The 16,783-nt window shown below is 37.2% G+C and overlaps 1 protein-coding gene and 1 pseudogene across 3 annotated transcripts in view; both read right to left on the bottom strand.

Moving 5' to 3' along the window:
- QSER1 (glutamine and serine rich 1) overlaps nucleotides 1-16,783 on the bottom strand; it is a 50,507-nt gene that overhangs the window by 10,599 nt on the left and 23,125 nt on the right. For all 3 annotated transcript variants that reach the window (XM_017514269.2, XM_037733388.1, XM_017514267.2), the window contains 4 exons: nucleotides 16,105-16,238; nucleotides 14,146-14,363; nucleotides 4,169-4,306; nucleotides 1,048-1,145 (listed from right to left, as the gene is read on the bottom strand). In XM_017514269.2, the coding sequence (XP_017369758.1) occupies nucleotides 1,048-1,145; nucleotides 4,169-4,306; nucleotides 14,146-14,363; nucleotides 16,105-16,238 (588 nt within the window). The remainder of the gene's footprint in view (nucleotides 1-1,047; nucleotides 1,146-4,168; nucleotides 4,307-14,145; nucleotides 14,364-16,104; nucleotides 16,239-16,783) is intronic.
- Nucleotides 10,787-14,139, bottom strand: LOC108293072 (annotated as a pseudogene).

Below are 16,783 nucleotides of genomic sequence, written 5' to 3'. Positions count from 1 at the left end.
TATGATAAATTACCTAAGTTTAGATTAGCTTTTTTCTATATTTCTGATAACACCAAAACCAGTTTATATTGACAAGATATATATTAACAGAATTACACATATTTCCTACCCTTATTGTATCGAGAAATTAGAGATCTGGAGAAACTGATAGGGGTTGGTTGCAGGAGGATTTTATTTAATGTGATTACCGGCTTAGCAGAATTGCTTTTTAATTTTGAGCAAAGGACAAAGAAAATGGGGTGCCCTTTTATGCATCTAGGTGGTACTGGATGACAAAGCTGGAGGCAGGTTTTACAGAAGCCAGAACAAAGAACAGTTAATTAACTTGTGACTTGTTTTGTGATGCACTTTACATTTGAAAAGTAGCATTTTGAGAAACACATTTTGCAGTTTTGAGCCTATTTGCTTTGTTACCTTGCAGCTGGTGTTCAAGAAACACAGGAACTTTTAGATGCCTGGGAACTTTGCTAAGACTGTGGGGTGGATAGATAAGGTTTACAGGGAGGCAGTTAATATTCTGCCTTAGACAGAGCTGGGGCGGTATTATATTAAACAGCACACAACACAGCAAAATTTACTTTATTAAATAGCAACTACAAATTGTAAGGTTTTGTTTTACTATTATTTAACTCCCTCCTTCATTATAAAAATCACTGTTTCCTCTGATACTGAATAAATGAAATAAGGGGAATTTTGATAACTGTGCTAAGGAAAAGCTAATTTTAATTACAGATGAAAATTTTGAAAAGTGTTATAAGAAAAACAAGATTAAAATACAGTAGTTTAAAGGAAATACTTTCAGAGAACATTTGGAAATTATTTTATAGAAGCTATAATAGATAACTATAAATGCCTAAAAAGTGGATATAAGTGGAGAAAAGCAAATGATTAACACAAAAGACAAACTAAATGGACTTATAATGAATAAAAATCAAATTCTTGGTGAAAAATTTTGTAAGTGAATGATTTTCATAAATTTTCCTTCCTATTATACTTAAGACTATGATTGTCATTGAGTTTTGCTAATAAGTCATCAAAAGGAAATACCTTGAATGATTGATCCAAATGAAGATTCAAAAGAAGTCTCTTTCGGTTATCATTTAGCATGCCATCTATTTTTTTCATATGAGGTAAAAGTAGCTCATCTGAAACAACATAATTTAACAGGATAAACTATCAATACTTTTTTAAAAATGAAATTTTTCTCAAAACATTTATCAAGACACTAAATTCATTAGCATATGTAAAATATTGATTGCAAAACATTGTACATGAAGCTTTCTGAACAAAGGTTAACTTAAAAAGTAGATTTATAATAGCAAGTAAGAAAGAGACAGAAAAAATAAAGAAAGAAAGAAAGAAAGAAAGAAAGAAAGCAAGAAAGAAAGAAAGAGACAGGTCAGTATGATGATGGCATGAGCACTGTATGAGGATCCTAAGTCCTGGGTTTTAGCTGAACTAGAACTGCTGGATAAACCAGAAGTGGATTTTAACTGAATACAACTGATAATGTGGCAGCTATGTGACCAATGGGCAAACTGTCTAATTTCTACAGACCTCATTTACCCTCTGAACAATCTGAACAATCATAGTACAAAATACTAACTGATCTAACAAAACACAACCGAGTGATATTGTCACTTTAATTTGAAGCAAAGAAAAAGTAGGGAAGAAAAATGATCAAAACTCAGTACCAAAAATATGAATCTAAATAATTATTTTAGAAAAAATGGGAAGAGTAAAATTATGACAAAGATTCCTATTCAAAGCTTTTGGTTTTCAATTTTATCACTCTGAACTTTAAGCCCCATTAAGAAAAGCACTTTTACAATATAATTAGTTTTGGTACAGCATTAAACATTTTAGATTATTAGACTCTTTCTTAATTTGTCAGCATAGTAATTATATTTTATAATACTAACTGCCTCTAATGACATTTCTGAAAAAAAAAATCCCCAGAATCCAGGTCACAAACTTCACAGCTAAGTAAAATGATTGTTTACATAGTCTTTCTATTAGTAATTAAATCTGTTCTGATACTATATTTACATTCCACAAAAACAAGATTTAAACATTTATAACTTAAAAATAAAAACCTTAAATAATTTTCTCCCCTTATATAAGAGAAAAATCAGAGAACACTAATAAACAATTTTTTCAAATCTTTCAAAATATAACCAGAAATGACTATTACAAAGAGAAGCATATTTTATGATGCAAGGAATTTAACATTTAATAGCAAAAATGCTGACCTGGGATTAACTGAGTTTTAATCATGGTTCTTCAACCTCTAACTTGTTCTCTAACTTTAATCTCTTTTGAACTTTAGTTTACAAAAATAAATGTTTTAGACTGGGTAATATCTAAAGTCCCTTCCAGCTCCACATGACTCCAAAATGACTGATATACAGGTTACTGTCTCTGATTATGTGGTAAGAAAAGCACTGGACTAGAAATTAGAAGACTTTTTCTTTTAATAATTTCTCTGCCATTTTCAAGTTTTTGGCCCTTAAGCAAGTCACTTAACCTTTCTGAACCTGTCTTAATCCACAAAATTGCTAAGTTGCTTTAAGGTTAAAATAGAATATGTGTCTAAGTCTGTGAACATAATAAAACAGTATATAGTCATGCACTGCATAATGACATTTTTGGCAATGATGGACCATTGGTAGTTCCATAAAATACAGTGGTAATTCCATAAGAATATAATGCCATACTCTTACTATACCTTTTATTTTTTTCTTTAAAAAAATCTTTTAAAAAATTTCAACAGCTTTGGGGTACTGGTAGTTTTGGTTACGTGAATGAACTGTATAGTGGTGAAGTCTGGGATTTTAGAGCATCCATCACCCAAGTAGTGTACATTGTACCCCAGTAAGTAGTTTTTCATCCCTTACCCCCTTCTCACCCTCTCCCCTTCTGAGTCTCCAATGTCCATTATACCACTCTGCCTTTGTGTACCCATAGCTTAGCTCCCACTTATAAGTGAGAACATGTGATATTTGGTTCTCCATTCCTGAGTTACTTCAGTTAGAATAATGGCCTCCAGTTCTACCCAAGTTGCTGCAAAAGACATTATTTTGCTCTTTTTTATGGCTGAATAGTATTCTGTGGTATATATATACATTACATTTTCTTTATCCACTCATAGGCTGATGGGCACTTTACAAGTGGGTATGGAATAGGTTGATTCCATATCTTTATAGTTGTGAACTGTGCTGCAATAATATATATGCAGGTGTCTTTTTGGTATGATTTATTTTCCTTTATGTAGATACTCAGTAGTGGGACTGCTGGTAAGAATGTCAATTAGTTAGTAGGACTGCTGGTGAGAATGTAAATTAGTACAACTGCTATGGAAAACAGTATGTAGAGTTCTCAAATAACTAAAAGGAATATGTTAATTGGTATAACCCAATGCATTTACTGGTTTAATACTAATTGATTAGAAAATAATTGCTGTGGCCGGGTGCGGTGGCTCAAGCCTGTAATCCCAGCACTTTGGGAGGCCGAGGCGGGTGGATCACGAGGTCAAAAGATTGAGACCATCCTGGTCAACATGGTGAAACCCCGTCTCTACTAAAAATACAAAAAATTAGCTGGGCATGGTAGCGTGTGCCTGTAATCCCAGCTATTCAGGAGGCTGAGGCAGGAGAATTGCCTGAACCCGGAAGGCAGAGGTTGCGGTGAGCCGAGATCGTGCCATTGCACTCCAGCCTGGGTAACAAGAGCGAAACTCCGTCCCAAAAAAAAAAAAAGAAAATAATTGCTGTGATGCATCTTCTAAAAAAGATACAAGTATATGATTTTAATCTTTATGCCACTTTTATCTGGTTCATCTTTCCAATTACTGGAAAATAGAAAATACTGACATACAGATCTTCCATGTAATACCAGTACTTAGTAAACTATGAGGATGATTAGATTCTAGAATTGGAAGAAACCGGTGAGTAGCTTTACAATTTTCCCATGAGGAGAAAGCAATAAAAGTTTAAATATTCAGACAATGCATGAAAATATATAACCATTTTATAGAATTAAAGATGCTATGTATTTAACTCACAATTTATAGGTATATATTACACAAGCCACATACAAACATATAACAGACAAGATTTATTTAATTCCAGAAAGTACTACCAAGAAAGAACTACTTATTAGACTGTACCATTGCTCTTCTCTAAGGCTTGCATTGTGTCAGGGTCCAAGGCAATGCTAACAAGCAATTCCATGTAGCTCTTAAAGGTTTCCTTCATTGCTCTTGTGTTCAAAAAGCGAGTGACAAAGGGAGCTGGAGGATCAAATTCTGGGAGGGAGAAAGGGTTAAATATTAAATTTTCCTTCCCGACAACTTTAAAAACACTCTTCTCTATAATGAGATCCTAGAAGCAGATTGCAGATACAATATCTTCAAATTCAAGGCTTTCTCACCTTACCTTTAAAAGGTCAGAGATTCTCAAAGTTGGTTTGCACATCCAATCACTGCAGAGCTTTGTTAACCATAGAACAAAAAACCATATTGCTGGACTTCCTAAAACAGAATCTTTGGTCGTGGTAGTGGTGATGAAGCTTAAGTATTATACTCTTAAAAGGCTTCCTAGGTGATGTGTGTGCATGTGTGTTCTTTGAGACAGTTTTGCTCTTGTAGTCCAGGCTGGAGTGAAATGGTGTGATCTCTACTCACTGCTACCTCCATCTCCCAGGTTCAAGTCATTCTCCTGCCTCAGTCTCCCAAGTAGCTAGGATTACAGGCACACACTGCTATGCCCAGCACTTTTTTTTTCGTAGTTTTAGTAGAGATGGGATTTTACCATGTTGGCCAGGCTGGTCTCAAATTCCAGACCTCGGGTGATCTGCCAGCCTCAGTCTCCCAAAATGCTAGGATTACGGGCGTGAGCCACTGTGCTCAGCCCTTTCTAGGTGATTCTGAAGCCCAACACCAGAAAACGTAGACCGGGTAAGAAACTATTTGTCTTCTGCTAGATCCCATCACAGACATCTGCTGCCAGGTGGTGCTACTCTAGTCTCAATGGTTTCTCTATGTTGAATAGTAAAGAAATCATATGGCATCCAATGTATGAGTAATACATAGATTTCCTTTTTATTCCTACACATAAATTACTAAAAAATTCTTGCCTATGACATATTAAAAATTTTAAAAGTATGCTAGTGGCACATGCCTGTAATCCCAACACTTTGGGAGGCCAAGGTGGGAGGACTGCTTGAGCCCAGGAGTTTGAGACCAGCTTGGGCAACATAGTGGGACACTGTTTTAACTAAAAAATAAAATAACTTAGCCACATGTGGTGGCATGTACCAATATTCCCAGCTACTTGAGAGGCTGAGGTGTGAGGACTGCTTGAGCCCAGGAGGTTGAGACTGCAGTAAGCTGTGATTGCACCACTGCACTCAAGCCTGGGAAACAGGGTAAAGACCCTGCCTCATAAAGAAAAGAAAAAAATTGTCTTAATGTAAACACAGGCTGTGCACAGAGGAAATTTCATTCCAATCCAATGGGAAGAACTGTGAGATTAACTTGTTGGGTGGAGTGGTGCACGCCTGTAGTCCCAGCTACCTGGCAGGCTGAGGTGGAAGACTGAGCCTAGGAGTTCAAGACCAGCTTGGTCAATACAGCAAGACTCATGTCAAAAAAAAAGGTTGTTTCAATTTTGACTTTTTGTATTCAAATATATAATCAAGTCACACCCTTAAACAGCAGTTTTTAAAGTATTTTTAATGTTGGGGGTATACAGTGGTGGGGGGAGAGAGAGAGAGAGAGATTGATTGTGTGTGTTTATATATATATATAGACACACACACACATTTATATATGTATTTTTTTTCCTTTTCTTAGAGATGGGTTTTCACTATGTTGCCCAGGCTGTTCTTTAACTCTCAGCCTCAAGTGATCCTCCTGTCTCTGCCTCTGAAACTGCTGAGATTAGCTGTAAGCCACCATGCCTGGCCTATAGTAGGTGTATGTATTTTAAACAGCAGTTCTTAAAGTATGGTCCATGGACCCCAGGAGGGACCCCGAGACCCTCTCAGTGATCTCTGATATCAAAACTGTTTTCATAATAATATTAAGATATTATGTACTTTCCTCACTGCATTGCCATTTATAAAACTAATATTGGGTAAAACTGATGGTGCCTTACCACGAATAGAGGCAGTGACAACAAACTGTACTAGCAGTAATATCATCTGCATGACTTTGTCATGTCACTGCCATGTTTTTGAGGGGGAAAAAGGCAGTTTCACTTAAGAATAGTCCTAGGGGCTGGGAATGGCAGCTTACGCCTATAATACCAGCACTTTGGGAGGCCAAGGTGGGAGGATCGCTTGACACCAGAAATTCAAGACTAGCCCAGGCAATATAGCAAGATCTCATCTCTACAAAAAATTTTTTAAAATCAGCTAGGTGTGAAGGCAGTAGTCCTAGCTACTTGGGAGCCTGAGGTGGGAGTATTGTTTGGGCCCAGGAGTTTGAGGCTGCAGTGAGCTAAAAAGGTGCCATTCTGCTTCTGCTGGTGATAGAAAAAGACCCCATCTCTTAATTAAAAACAAAAACCAAACCCCAACAACCAGATAGTTTGAGGGGCAGGTGCGGTGACTCATGCCTGTAATCCCTACACTCTGAAAGGCTGAAGCAGGACAATGGCTTGTGGCCAGGAGTTCAAGACTAGCCTGGGCAACATAGTGAGACCCAGTCTCTACAAAAAATTTTAAAATTAGCTGGGCATGGTGGTGCATACCTGTAGTCCTAGCTACTTGGGGGACTGAGGTGAGAAGGTTGCTTTGCCAGAAGTTTGAGGTTATCGTGAATTATGATTGAGCCACTGCACTCCAGCCTGGGTGACAGAGTGAGGCCTGTTTCTAAAAATAAAAAATTTAAAAAGAGCCTGGCAACATGGCAAAACCTCACCTCTACTAAAAAATATAAAAAAATTAGCCAGGTATGGTGGCACACATGTACCTGTAGTCTCGCTACCCAGGAGGCTGAGGTGGAAGGATCAGCTGAGCTTGGGAGACTGAGGTTACAGTGAGCCATGATTGTACCACTGCACTCCAGTCTGGGTGACAGAGTAAGACCTTGTATCAAAAAAAGATAAAATAAAAATAATAGCCCTCAATGAAGCAGTAAAAATTATTAATTTTATGAAATTTCTAGAATAGACATCTTTTTAATATTCTGTGTGATGAAATAGCAGGTACACATAAAGCACTTCTGTGTAAGTACAATGGGAATGACCAGGAGGAGCACCCATACAGTTGTTTGAGTTACAAGATGAACTAGTTACTCTTTCCCCCAAGAAACACCATTTTTATTTGAAAGACCGACTGACATATAGACTATGCATATCCAGACTTGGGTATTTGGCAGACATTTTCTTAAGAATAAATTAAGATAATCTGTTTATTCAAGGAAAACAACTGACGGTATTTGTTGCCAATGATAAAATTTGAGATTTCAAGTGAAAATTAGAATTTTGGACATCTTCTATCCCCACTGTGAGTTTGACAGCTTCCCAATTTTTAAAGGCTTCATTAATGACATCATTCATAGAACTGATGAGTATCATTTTTTGATAGTGTAAAATGAAATACCTTAACATAAGAACTAGAACCATAAAACTCTTAGAAGAAAATATACGAGTAAATCTTTATGTCCTTGGATTCGGCAGTGGATTCTATGTGAACAAAAGCTGAGCAACAAAAGAAAAAAATTAGGTCAATTAGGCTTCATCGGAATTTAAAGCTTTTGTGCATCAAAGGACATTATCAAGAAAGTGAAAAAGACAACCTACAAAATGGGAAGAAACATTTGCAAATTATATATCTAATTAAGGGTTTAATATCCAGAATATATTTTTAAAAACTCTACAACTTAACAACAAAAAGACAAATAACCCAGTTAAAAAATGGGCAATGGATCTGAATAGACATTTCTCCAAAGAAGATACTCAAATGGCCATAAGGGCATGGAAAAAATGTTCAACATCATTAAGCATTAGAAAAATTCAAACTGAAACCACAATGAGATACCACTTCACACTTGCTAGGATGACTTTTAAAAAACACACATTACAGAAAATAACAAGTGTTAGCAACGATGTGGAAAAATTGGAAACATCATGCTTTCCTGGTGGGAATATGAAATGGTGTAACCATGTGGAAACAGTTTGTTGTTTCCTTCCTCTAAAGGCTAAACATGGGATTAGTATGTGACAATAGTAACAATTCTGCTTCAGGTATATGCCTCCAAAATTGAAAGTAGGAACTTAGATACTTGTATGCCAATGCTGATTACAGCAATTGTTCAGTTAGCCAAAAGAAGAAAATAACCCAAATGTCCATCAATAAAATGTGGTATAAACACACAATGGAATATTATTTAGCTATAAAAAGGAATGAAGTTCTGATATATCCTTTAGCATGGACGAACCTTGAAAACATTTTGCTAAGTGAAAGAAGCCAGACACAAAAGGAAAAATATTGTGTAATTCCACTTATATGAGATATTTAGAATGGGCAAAATCACAGACACAAAAAGTAGATCAGAGGTTCCCAATAGATGGAGGAAAAAGAGTAGCAGTACTTGTTGCTTAACAGTTACAGTTTCTGTTTAAGATGATAAACGTTTTGGAAATAGAGGTGAGGGTTGTAGGGTTATACAACCCTCACCTCGGTGTATTTAATTAATGCTAATAAATTGTATACTTAAAAATGGTTAAAAGGCAAATTTATATTTAACCACAGGGTTTCAAAGTGTGAAAAAAACGAATTATTGAAAGATCTGTATCACTGAGCTAACTAATATTTTCACATGACCAGTGACCAATGTTATATAACCACTCATAGATGAGACAGAGATATATAAAAGTTAAGACAAACCAATAGATTTTAATGTAATAGCATGAAAACTCAAGAAACTGCTATTTGTCAGTATCAGGAGTGTTCATAAGTATCTGAGAAGGCAATTGAAATCTTTCTCCCTTTCCTAATTACATACAATTGCCTTTTCAGTTAAGTATGAACATTCTTGATACATTAGCCAAATTAACATAACAAACAATGAAGAAGCAGGTATGCACTCATTTTACTAAATAATGTTTTGGAAAGTATAATTGTTTTTAAAAAAACTCACATTAATAAGTAATGGGTTCACTTTAAATAAATATTTTAAAACTTTGTTTGAATTGGTATTTAGTAAATATCAATAGATTTAGCACACAAAAACTAAAGTATCTGGAACCCTCAACATGTTTGAAGATTCCACCGGAGTCCTGAAACAAAGGGTCTGAAAATCACCAGCCTATAAATTTATGTTTATTATGAACATCTGACTTCCTAGCCCGAGAATGCAAAACAAAGAAAAAGGGCACTAAAAATGTTTGCTTAACTTTTGGTGACACCTAGTGGTCACTCAAATTACCAATGGAAAAAAATTTTATCTTGTCATTTGAAGAAACTATTATCGAGAGCAAATTCAGAACCCAAACATTTTTATTCTAAGCAGTAGGCATGATTGCTAACTGCAAAAATTATGAATAATGCCTTCTATACATATTAGAGGCATTGAATTTCCTTATATATTCTGATGTATATATTTCTTTTTTTCAACCTTTGCCACCTGGGTTCAAGTGATTCTCCTGCCTCAGCCTCCTGAGTAGCTGGGATTACAGGTGCTTGCCACCATACCTGGCTATTTTTTTGTATTTTCAGTCAAGACAGGGTTTCACTGTGTTGGCCAGGCTGGTCTCAAAACTCCTGACGTCAGGTAATCCACCCGCCTTGTCTTCCTAAAGTGTTGGGATTACAGGCATGAGCCATTGTGCCCAGCCTGATGTAAATATTTCTAAACAACCATTCACAAATAGCTTTATTTACTTATTTGTTTTTTAAAGAGACAGGGTCTCACTGTGTTGTCTAGGTTGGTCTCGAACTCCTGGGATCAAGCAATCCTTCCTCCTTAGCCTCCCAAGTAGCTGGGAGTATAGGTGTGCACCACTGCACTTGCCCACAAATAACATTTAAAAATAGTATATTTAGACTGGGCACAGTGGCTCATGCCTATAATACCAGTACTTTGGAAGTCCAAAGTTGGAGGATTGCTTGAGCCCAGGAGTTTGAGACCAGCCTGGGCAACACAGTGAGACCCTGTGTCTACAAAGATAAACATTTAAAAATTAGCTGGTTGTGGTGGTGCCCACTTGTAGTCCCAGCTACTTGAGAGGATGAGGTGGGAGGATCATTTGAGCCTGGGACGTCGAGGCTACAGTGAGTCATAACTGCACCTCACTGCAGTCCAGCCTAGGCAACAGAGTAAGACCTTGACTCAAAAAATTTAAAAAATAAAAACAGTAAATTTAGTAGACTTCAGCACTGAAGAATTTCTTATTATGGTTCTATTTCTAATCAGAAATAGATATAGATAATCAGAATAGATAATCTCTCAAGCAGTGATACTTGCAGTGTTAGAAACCATATTGGTTGGACATGGGGGGCTCACGCCTGTAATCCCAGTACTTTGGGAGGCCAAGGCAGGCAGATCACCTGAAGTTAGGAGTTCAAGAGCAGCTTGACCAACATGGAGAAATCCTGTCTCTAATAAAAATACAAAATTAGCCAGGTGTGGTGGTACATGCCTGTAATTCCAGCTACTCAGGAGAATCGCTTGAGCCCAGGAGGTGAGGCTGTGGTGAGCCAAGATTGTACCATTGTACTCCAGTCTGGGCAACAAGAGCAAAACTGTGCCTCAAAAAAAAAAAAAAAAAAAAAAAAAAAAAAAAAAAAAAAAAAAAAAGAAAGAAAGAAAAAGAAACCATCTTGGACATCATCTTCAACCACAGCCCCAACAACTAATTCATCATTCAAGTTCTGCCAAGATTACATCCTGAATTTCTCAACACTGTCCCCTCATCTCTATCCCTGCTGCCACTACTTAGGTTCAGACTCAATTTATGCCTGGATTATGTCTTGTAATTCAAATTCAAATTTCACCACATTGTTTCCCCTATATAAATCCCTCTAAGGACTCTCATTTGCTTATAGGATCCCAAGCTTTTTAGCTTTATTATGGCATACAAGGTCTTTCATCATCCCTTCCTCTTTTCTTATACTCAGCTTTATGTTGCTTGTCATATGGTCTCTGCTGAACTACTCAAATCTGCCACTGTAGTGGGAAAGCAACTGTATGGAAATATGCAAATGAACCAATGCGACTGTGTTCCAATAAAACTATAAAAACAGGCAGAGGGTCAGATTCAGTTTGCAAGCCATTTGGCAACCTCTGTACAGACTACTGAACAACTTAAAATTTCTTCTTTATTTTTCCTCCAAATTCCTGGTTTAATAAGGACTTGTTTATTTTGAGAAAAAAGGTCCCAAATATCAGACTGTTCACAAAAATAACCCACAGTATCAACTTTAGAAAATAAATCTTAAGACTGTAACACTAATTATTTTTCTACATGCATTTGACATGCCAACGCTCATTCACAAAAATACATGGTTACATTTGTGTTGAACTGCCCCATACAGCACACTAATGTTGGGGTGTAACACACATATTTCTAACTCAAAGCTGCTTTCAGGAGCTACTCAACTAAGTAAGATTGCCTTTGCAGTTAGGGAAGCAACTACTGAACTTATGTATGAATGAAAAGAACTATACTCCCTACATAACAAGAGATTATTTTAGAGACAGTTGATAAAAACAATATATCCTTTTTATTGTTAAGTCATAAGAGGTATCAAAATTAAAACAAAAATTACAGGCTAAGATTTAACAAAACTACTAGGAGTGTCCAAGGAAGTGAAAATGGGACTAGGCACAGGGAAATATGAATTAATGTAGATGGGAAGGACAAGGATGGGGAGAACAGTGAGCATGTTCTGAAGATACTAGGGGAGAGGATCTGGTGAAAAATTTGATCTTAGACACAGGATAAGGGGATAAGATTTCTAAACTCCCACTATGTACTTAAGAGTCATCCTTGCCATTGGTGCTGTCTCTGTCATCCTCTCCTTCCTCAGTCTCTTTTTCATCATCCTTGATCAACTCCAGCTGGTCATCCCCCATCTTCATTATCATCATCATCATCCAGTAGGTCCCCCTCCTCAGCAGAATCATCTGCACCCCCCTCAGACTCCATCTTCACATTAGTCTCATCTTTCTTCACAAAGCTGCTGCTCGGCTCCTCTTCTGACTTACCATTCTTCATCTCTACTGCTTGTTTGCTCTGTTCCTTTTCCATTTTTTCCAGGAGAGAATCCACTTTTTGTTTTATCTGGGTCAACTCCTTCTTAATGGCCTGAAGGTCATCTCCTTTCAACTTTCCATACTTGGAAGACACCTGCTGTCCACTCTTGGAATTGAAGTCACTTTTGCCCGTTGTGAGGTGTTTCCTGATATACGCTGATGTTTCAAGGGCACTACATCCTGAGCAATAGGAGGAGGAGGAGGTACACGTGCTGGGTAACTGTACATCCTATCATAATAATCCCATTGAAAGTCACAGTCCAAGTGAAAAGAGGAGCTGAGTAGAGTGGATGGAGAAGGGTGTTCTGTTACTGACCCATACATCTCCACTGCAGATTGTTTCACACCTGCTTTTCCTCGGTTCGCTTTTGGCTCTGCAGCCAGGTTAATACCTAAAACCTGGCCAGCACTCCTTCTGCCATCCTCTCCTGCTGCAGCAGCCTAGGCATTTCTCTCATTAACATATTGAACGAAGGCAAAGCCCTTATGAACAGAGCAGCCCACAATTTTGCCATTCTTGGAAAAGATTGCCTTGCCTCCACATCAGATTTCTTGATCACAAGAGCGTTGAGATTCCCAATGAACACACGGGAGTTCATGGAGTGAGGATCTGTCTTGTTGGTAACATTGCTGGCCACTGTGTTTGATGATAAGTTTCTCACAAAGCCGAGAATGGAGCTGAAGATCAAAAAAACTACTCAAGCAAAGTTCCACTAACATATTTCAAGTGTTTTGTAACCAGGAGGGGTAGGAAGAAGAGATTCGATTCTGAGTCTTCTACTCCCAGTTTCTACATGGAGAAGCCGACTGCAGCTTGAGGTCGGCAACGCGGCTACAACTGCTCAGTCTTTGTCTCTTCACCGAAATTTCTTACATATATCACACACCATGCTTTGTGTGCTGGTACATTCTTATGTTTTATAACTATCTCAGTTTTAACTTCTAATATAGTAAATAACAATAGATATACCTACATAAATGCTTTTTAGATCTTCAATAATTTAAGAATGTAAAATGGTTCTAAGGTCAATAAGTTTGATAACAGATTTCAACCTTTACATTTTATAAAAAAAGAAAAGTAAGACAGGATAGCCTACCTTAAGTCATAGGTACATGGTTAGCTAGTGGCAGATACATAGTAGTATGCACTTTATATATTAAATAATATAGTTGTATACATTATTAAATATATTACTATATTATATTATAGTTTGAGCTCCTCTTTCCTAGGCTTAATTATTCTTTTCTTCTTGCATAAACTTAGAGTCAAATGTTTAGAACTAGGCTGGGCGCAGTGGCTTGTGCCCCTAATCCCAGCACTTTGGTAGGTTAAGGCGAGAAGACTGCTTGAGCCCAGGAGTTTGAGACCATCCTGGGCAACAAAGCAAGAACCCACCTCTTAAAAAAAAAAAATTAGCTGGGCATAGTGGTGCACACCTATAGTCCCAGCTACTTTGGAGGCTGAGCTAGGAGAATTGCTTGAGCCCAGGAGTTCGAGGCTGCAGTGAGCTAGGATAATGCCACTGCACTTCAGCCTGAGTGACAGAGAGACCTTGTCTCAAAAAAAAAAATTTAGAACTAGATGATTCTTAGTAATCATCTGATCTAACCTCCATCTCATTCAAAGAGTTGAGATCAACTGGCATTACCTAGGTGAGTTCTGCCTTTTCTATGTACAAGGCTGCATGTGTGGGCCAACTGTGCTCCAGTTGGTATGTTCAGGGAATGTGAACTTACTTTCATAAAAATCTAAGCAGAATTTATTAGGTAGATAAATTCCCTGAAAAATAAATACATATTGAATCGTCAGCATCACTGCTCCTCGCCACTCATGTAGACAATCTAAAGTTATCAGGGTAGCCATTTCATGGAAAACTCACCCTCATCATCACTACTACTAGTATGGATCTCAGGAGATGAGTCAGATTGGGATGATGAAAATTCTTCTTTCCATTTTTTACGTTTCTTTGGTGGTGGCTCAGCCTTTACTTTTAGCTGTTTAACTTTGGGTTTCATGGAAAGGGCTTTTGTAGTTGTAGTTTTTGATGTTGGAGGATCAGAAGTTTTACTGCCACTACTTGGCTTAGCTTGAACAGTTCTGCAATGTTATAAACAAACTTCATTAACACACTGAAATCTTGTTAAACTAAAATGAAATACAAAAATAGAAGAGAATCACAGAAAAAGTTTATCTAATTATTCTCACCAATACCTCCAAAATATACAGCCCAAATCCTATACATCTCAATGGTGATTCCCATAAAATTTTCTTAAAATACATTGTTTTTGTCAATAGCATTCAATATTCAGTTATTAAGGCTCCTTATTTCTACTTCTCCATTCCCCTCCTTGATTTAAGGATTTATTTCCCAGAGACTATGAGGCTGTACAACAGATGACCAATGGGCTTAGGAAGGTAATGAATGATATCCCATAACTACCACATCTAGCTCTGACCCTAAGAAACTTCACAGGCTCTGGTGGTGTCAGGTTTTGATGTAGAAACCCAAATGTGGCCAGGCGCAGTGGTTCAAGCCTGTAATCCTAGCACTTTGGAGGCCAAGGCGGGAGGATCAGTGGCTCAGAAGTTTGAGACCAGCCCGGCCAACATAGTGAAACCCCACCTCTACTAAAAATACAAAAATTAGCCAAGCGTGGTGGCATGCGCCTATAGTCCCAGCTACTCAGGAGACTAAGGCAGGAGAATTGCTTGAATCTGGGAGGTGGAAGCTACAGCATGCTACTGCACTCCAGCCTGGGCAACAGAGTGAAGCTTTCTCAAAAAAAAAAAAAAAAAAAAAAAAAAAAAAAAAAAAAAAAAAAAAAAAAAAAAAAAAAAATCCCAAATGCATCTGTCCTAGAGGCAGGCCCTCAGGATTTGCTCTATGCCAGCTGAGTATGGTGGCTCAAGCCTGTAATTCCAGCACTTTGGGAGGCCGAGGTGGGCAAATCACTTGAGCCCAAGAGTTCAAGACCAGCCTGGGCAACATGGTAAAATCCCATCCCTATAAAAATTAGCTGGGCACAGTGGTGCACACCTGTAGTCCCAGCTACCTGGGAGGTGGAGGCAGGAGGATCACCTGAGCCTGGGAGGTCGAGGCTACAGTGCTGTGATCATACCACTATACTGCAGCCTTAGTGACAGAGCGAGACCCTGTCTCAAATAAAAAAGATTTGCTCTCTGCCAGGTCTGAAGATTTGAGTGGATAAAATTCCATCATAAAAATAAGGAGAGCTGCTTCCAGTAGGTGGGAATGTTAATGGAGCTGTACCTGCTTGGCACTAGATTAAGAATATCTAGGATCACACCTGCTTTCTCATATGGACCACAGGGTTAAGTCTGTTACCTTCCAGATTCATGCTCCAGACAACCCAGAGTCACATTTTAACATACAATAATAATTCTACTGTGTACACTTGTCCAGTAATGTAGAGTTCTCATAGTATTTTTTTCTCAAAAATTATTTTAAATTTAATTCACTTCATTATTATTTTAATTTTATAGATGAAAAAGGGGGCTTCAGGAATGTTGTCTTCTCTAGGTCACAAAAAACTGGGCTCAAACTTTTTGCCTCTACAATTTTTTTTCACTATATTAGGGTGACACCAAAAGGACTCAAGGAAAAGAAAACTCATGGTTATTCCACAGGTGTAACCATGAGCTTACAGTGCCCATCTCACACTTTCAAAAGAATCACTTATTTCATCAGACACTGAATTTTTTGACTTGTGTATAATAAAAAAGAAATCTCTTTAATCGATATACTCCTTTATACATCGGTATCATCAAGAATATACCAACATATATGCGCAAAGGTATCACCTAAGAAAACAAATACCTGATAGCTTGTGAAGGTTTGTTTCTTGGCTTTTTAGAACACACTCTGACATATTCCTTCTTGTTTGCATTTTCGATGAACTTCACATATATTCTTTTGTATTTACTCTTTGCATCTCCAAAATATCCAAGATACTGAGGAGAGAAATACTTTGAGTTACATGATTGTACAATCTACATATAAATGCTACTTTGTTGGTTTGATTGACTATTGCATAGCCAACCTTCAAGTTTTCCAAAATGCAGCTCTGGCCAGGCTAATTTCACCCTCTAAAAAACTGATCCCAGGCTCATTCATTTCATATGCACAGGCCCATATGTACAAGCAATCTCATTTGGCAGATTCTTACTTCCAGCTACATAAGCATGACAGAGTAACTTCCATCAGCCTTCTGGTAAATCAGGATATTTGACTAGTAGAATAATCAATATAAGGGAGTCTCTGAGTCTGTCTGAACCCTTCATAGACTAATATTAACTGCTTTCCTTTATTAAAAAAAAAAAGTTAATCAACGGTACAAGGTCATTTAATTTTAAATAGCTGATATTTAACAAATGACTTTATTTTTATATTAGACTATCAAAGAGCATCAATATGCCAGTTCAAATTGTATGCTATTTTTCTTTTTTATATGCTATTTTATATAAAAAATAGTGAATATAAAATACTTCTTTTTTTT

The sequence above is a fragment of the Cebus imitator genome, unplaced genomic scaffold (assembly GCF_001604975.1).
Source record: "Cebus imitator isolate Cc_AM_T3 unplaced genomic scaffold, Cebus_imitator-1.0 Scaffold521, whole genome shotgun sequence".
Taxonomy (NCBI): Eukaryota; Metazoa; Chordata; class Mammalia; order Primates; family Cebidae; genus Cebus; species Cebus imitator.
Note: the sequence above shows the minus strand (reverse complement) of the source record. Positions and strands in the feature narration are given on the sequence as shown.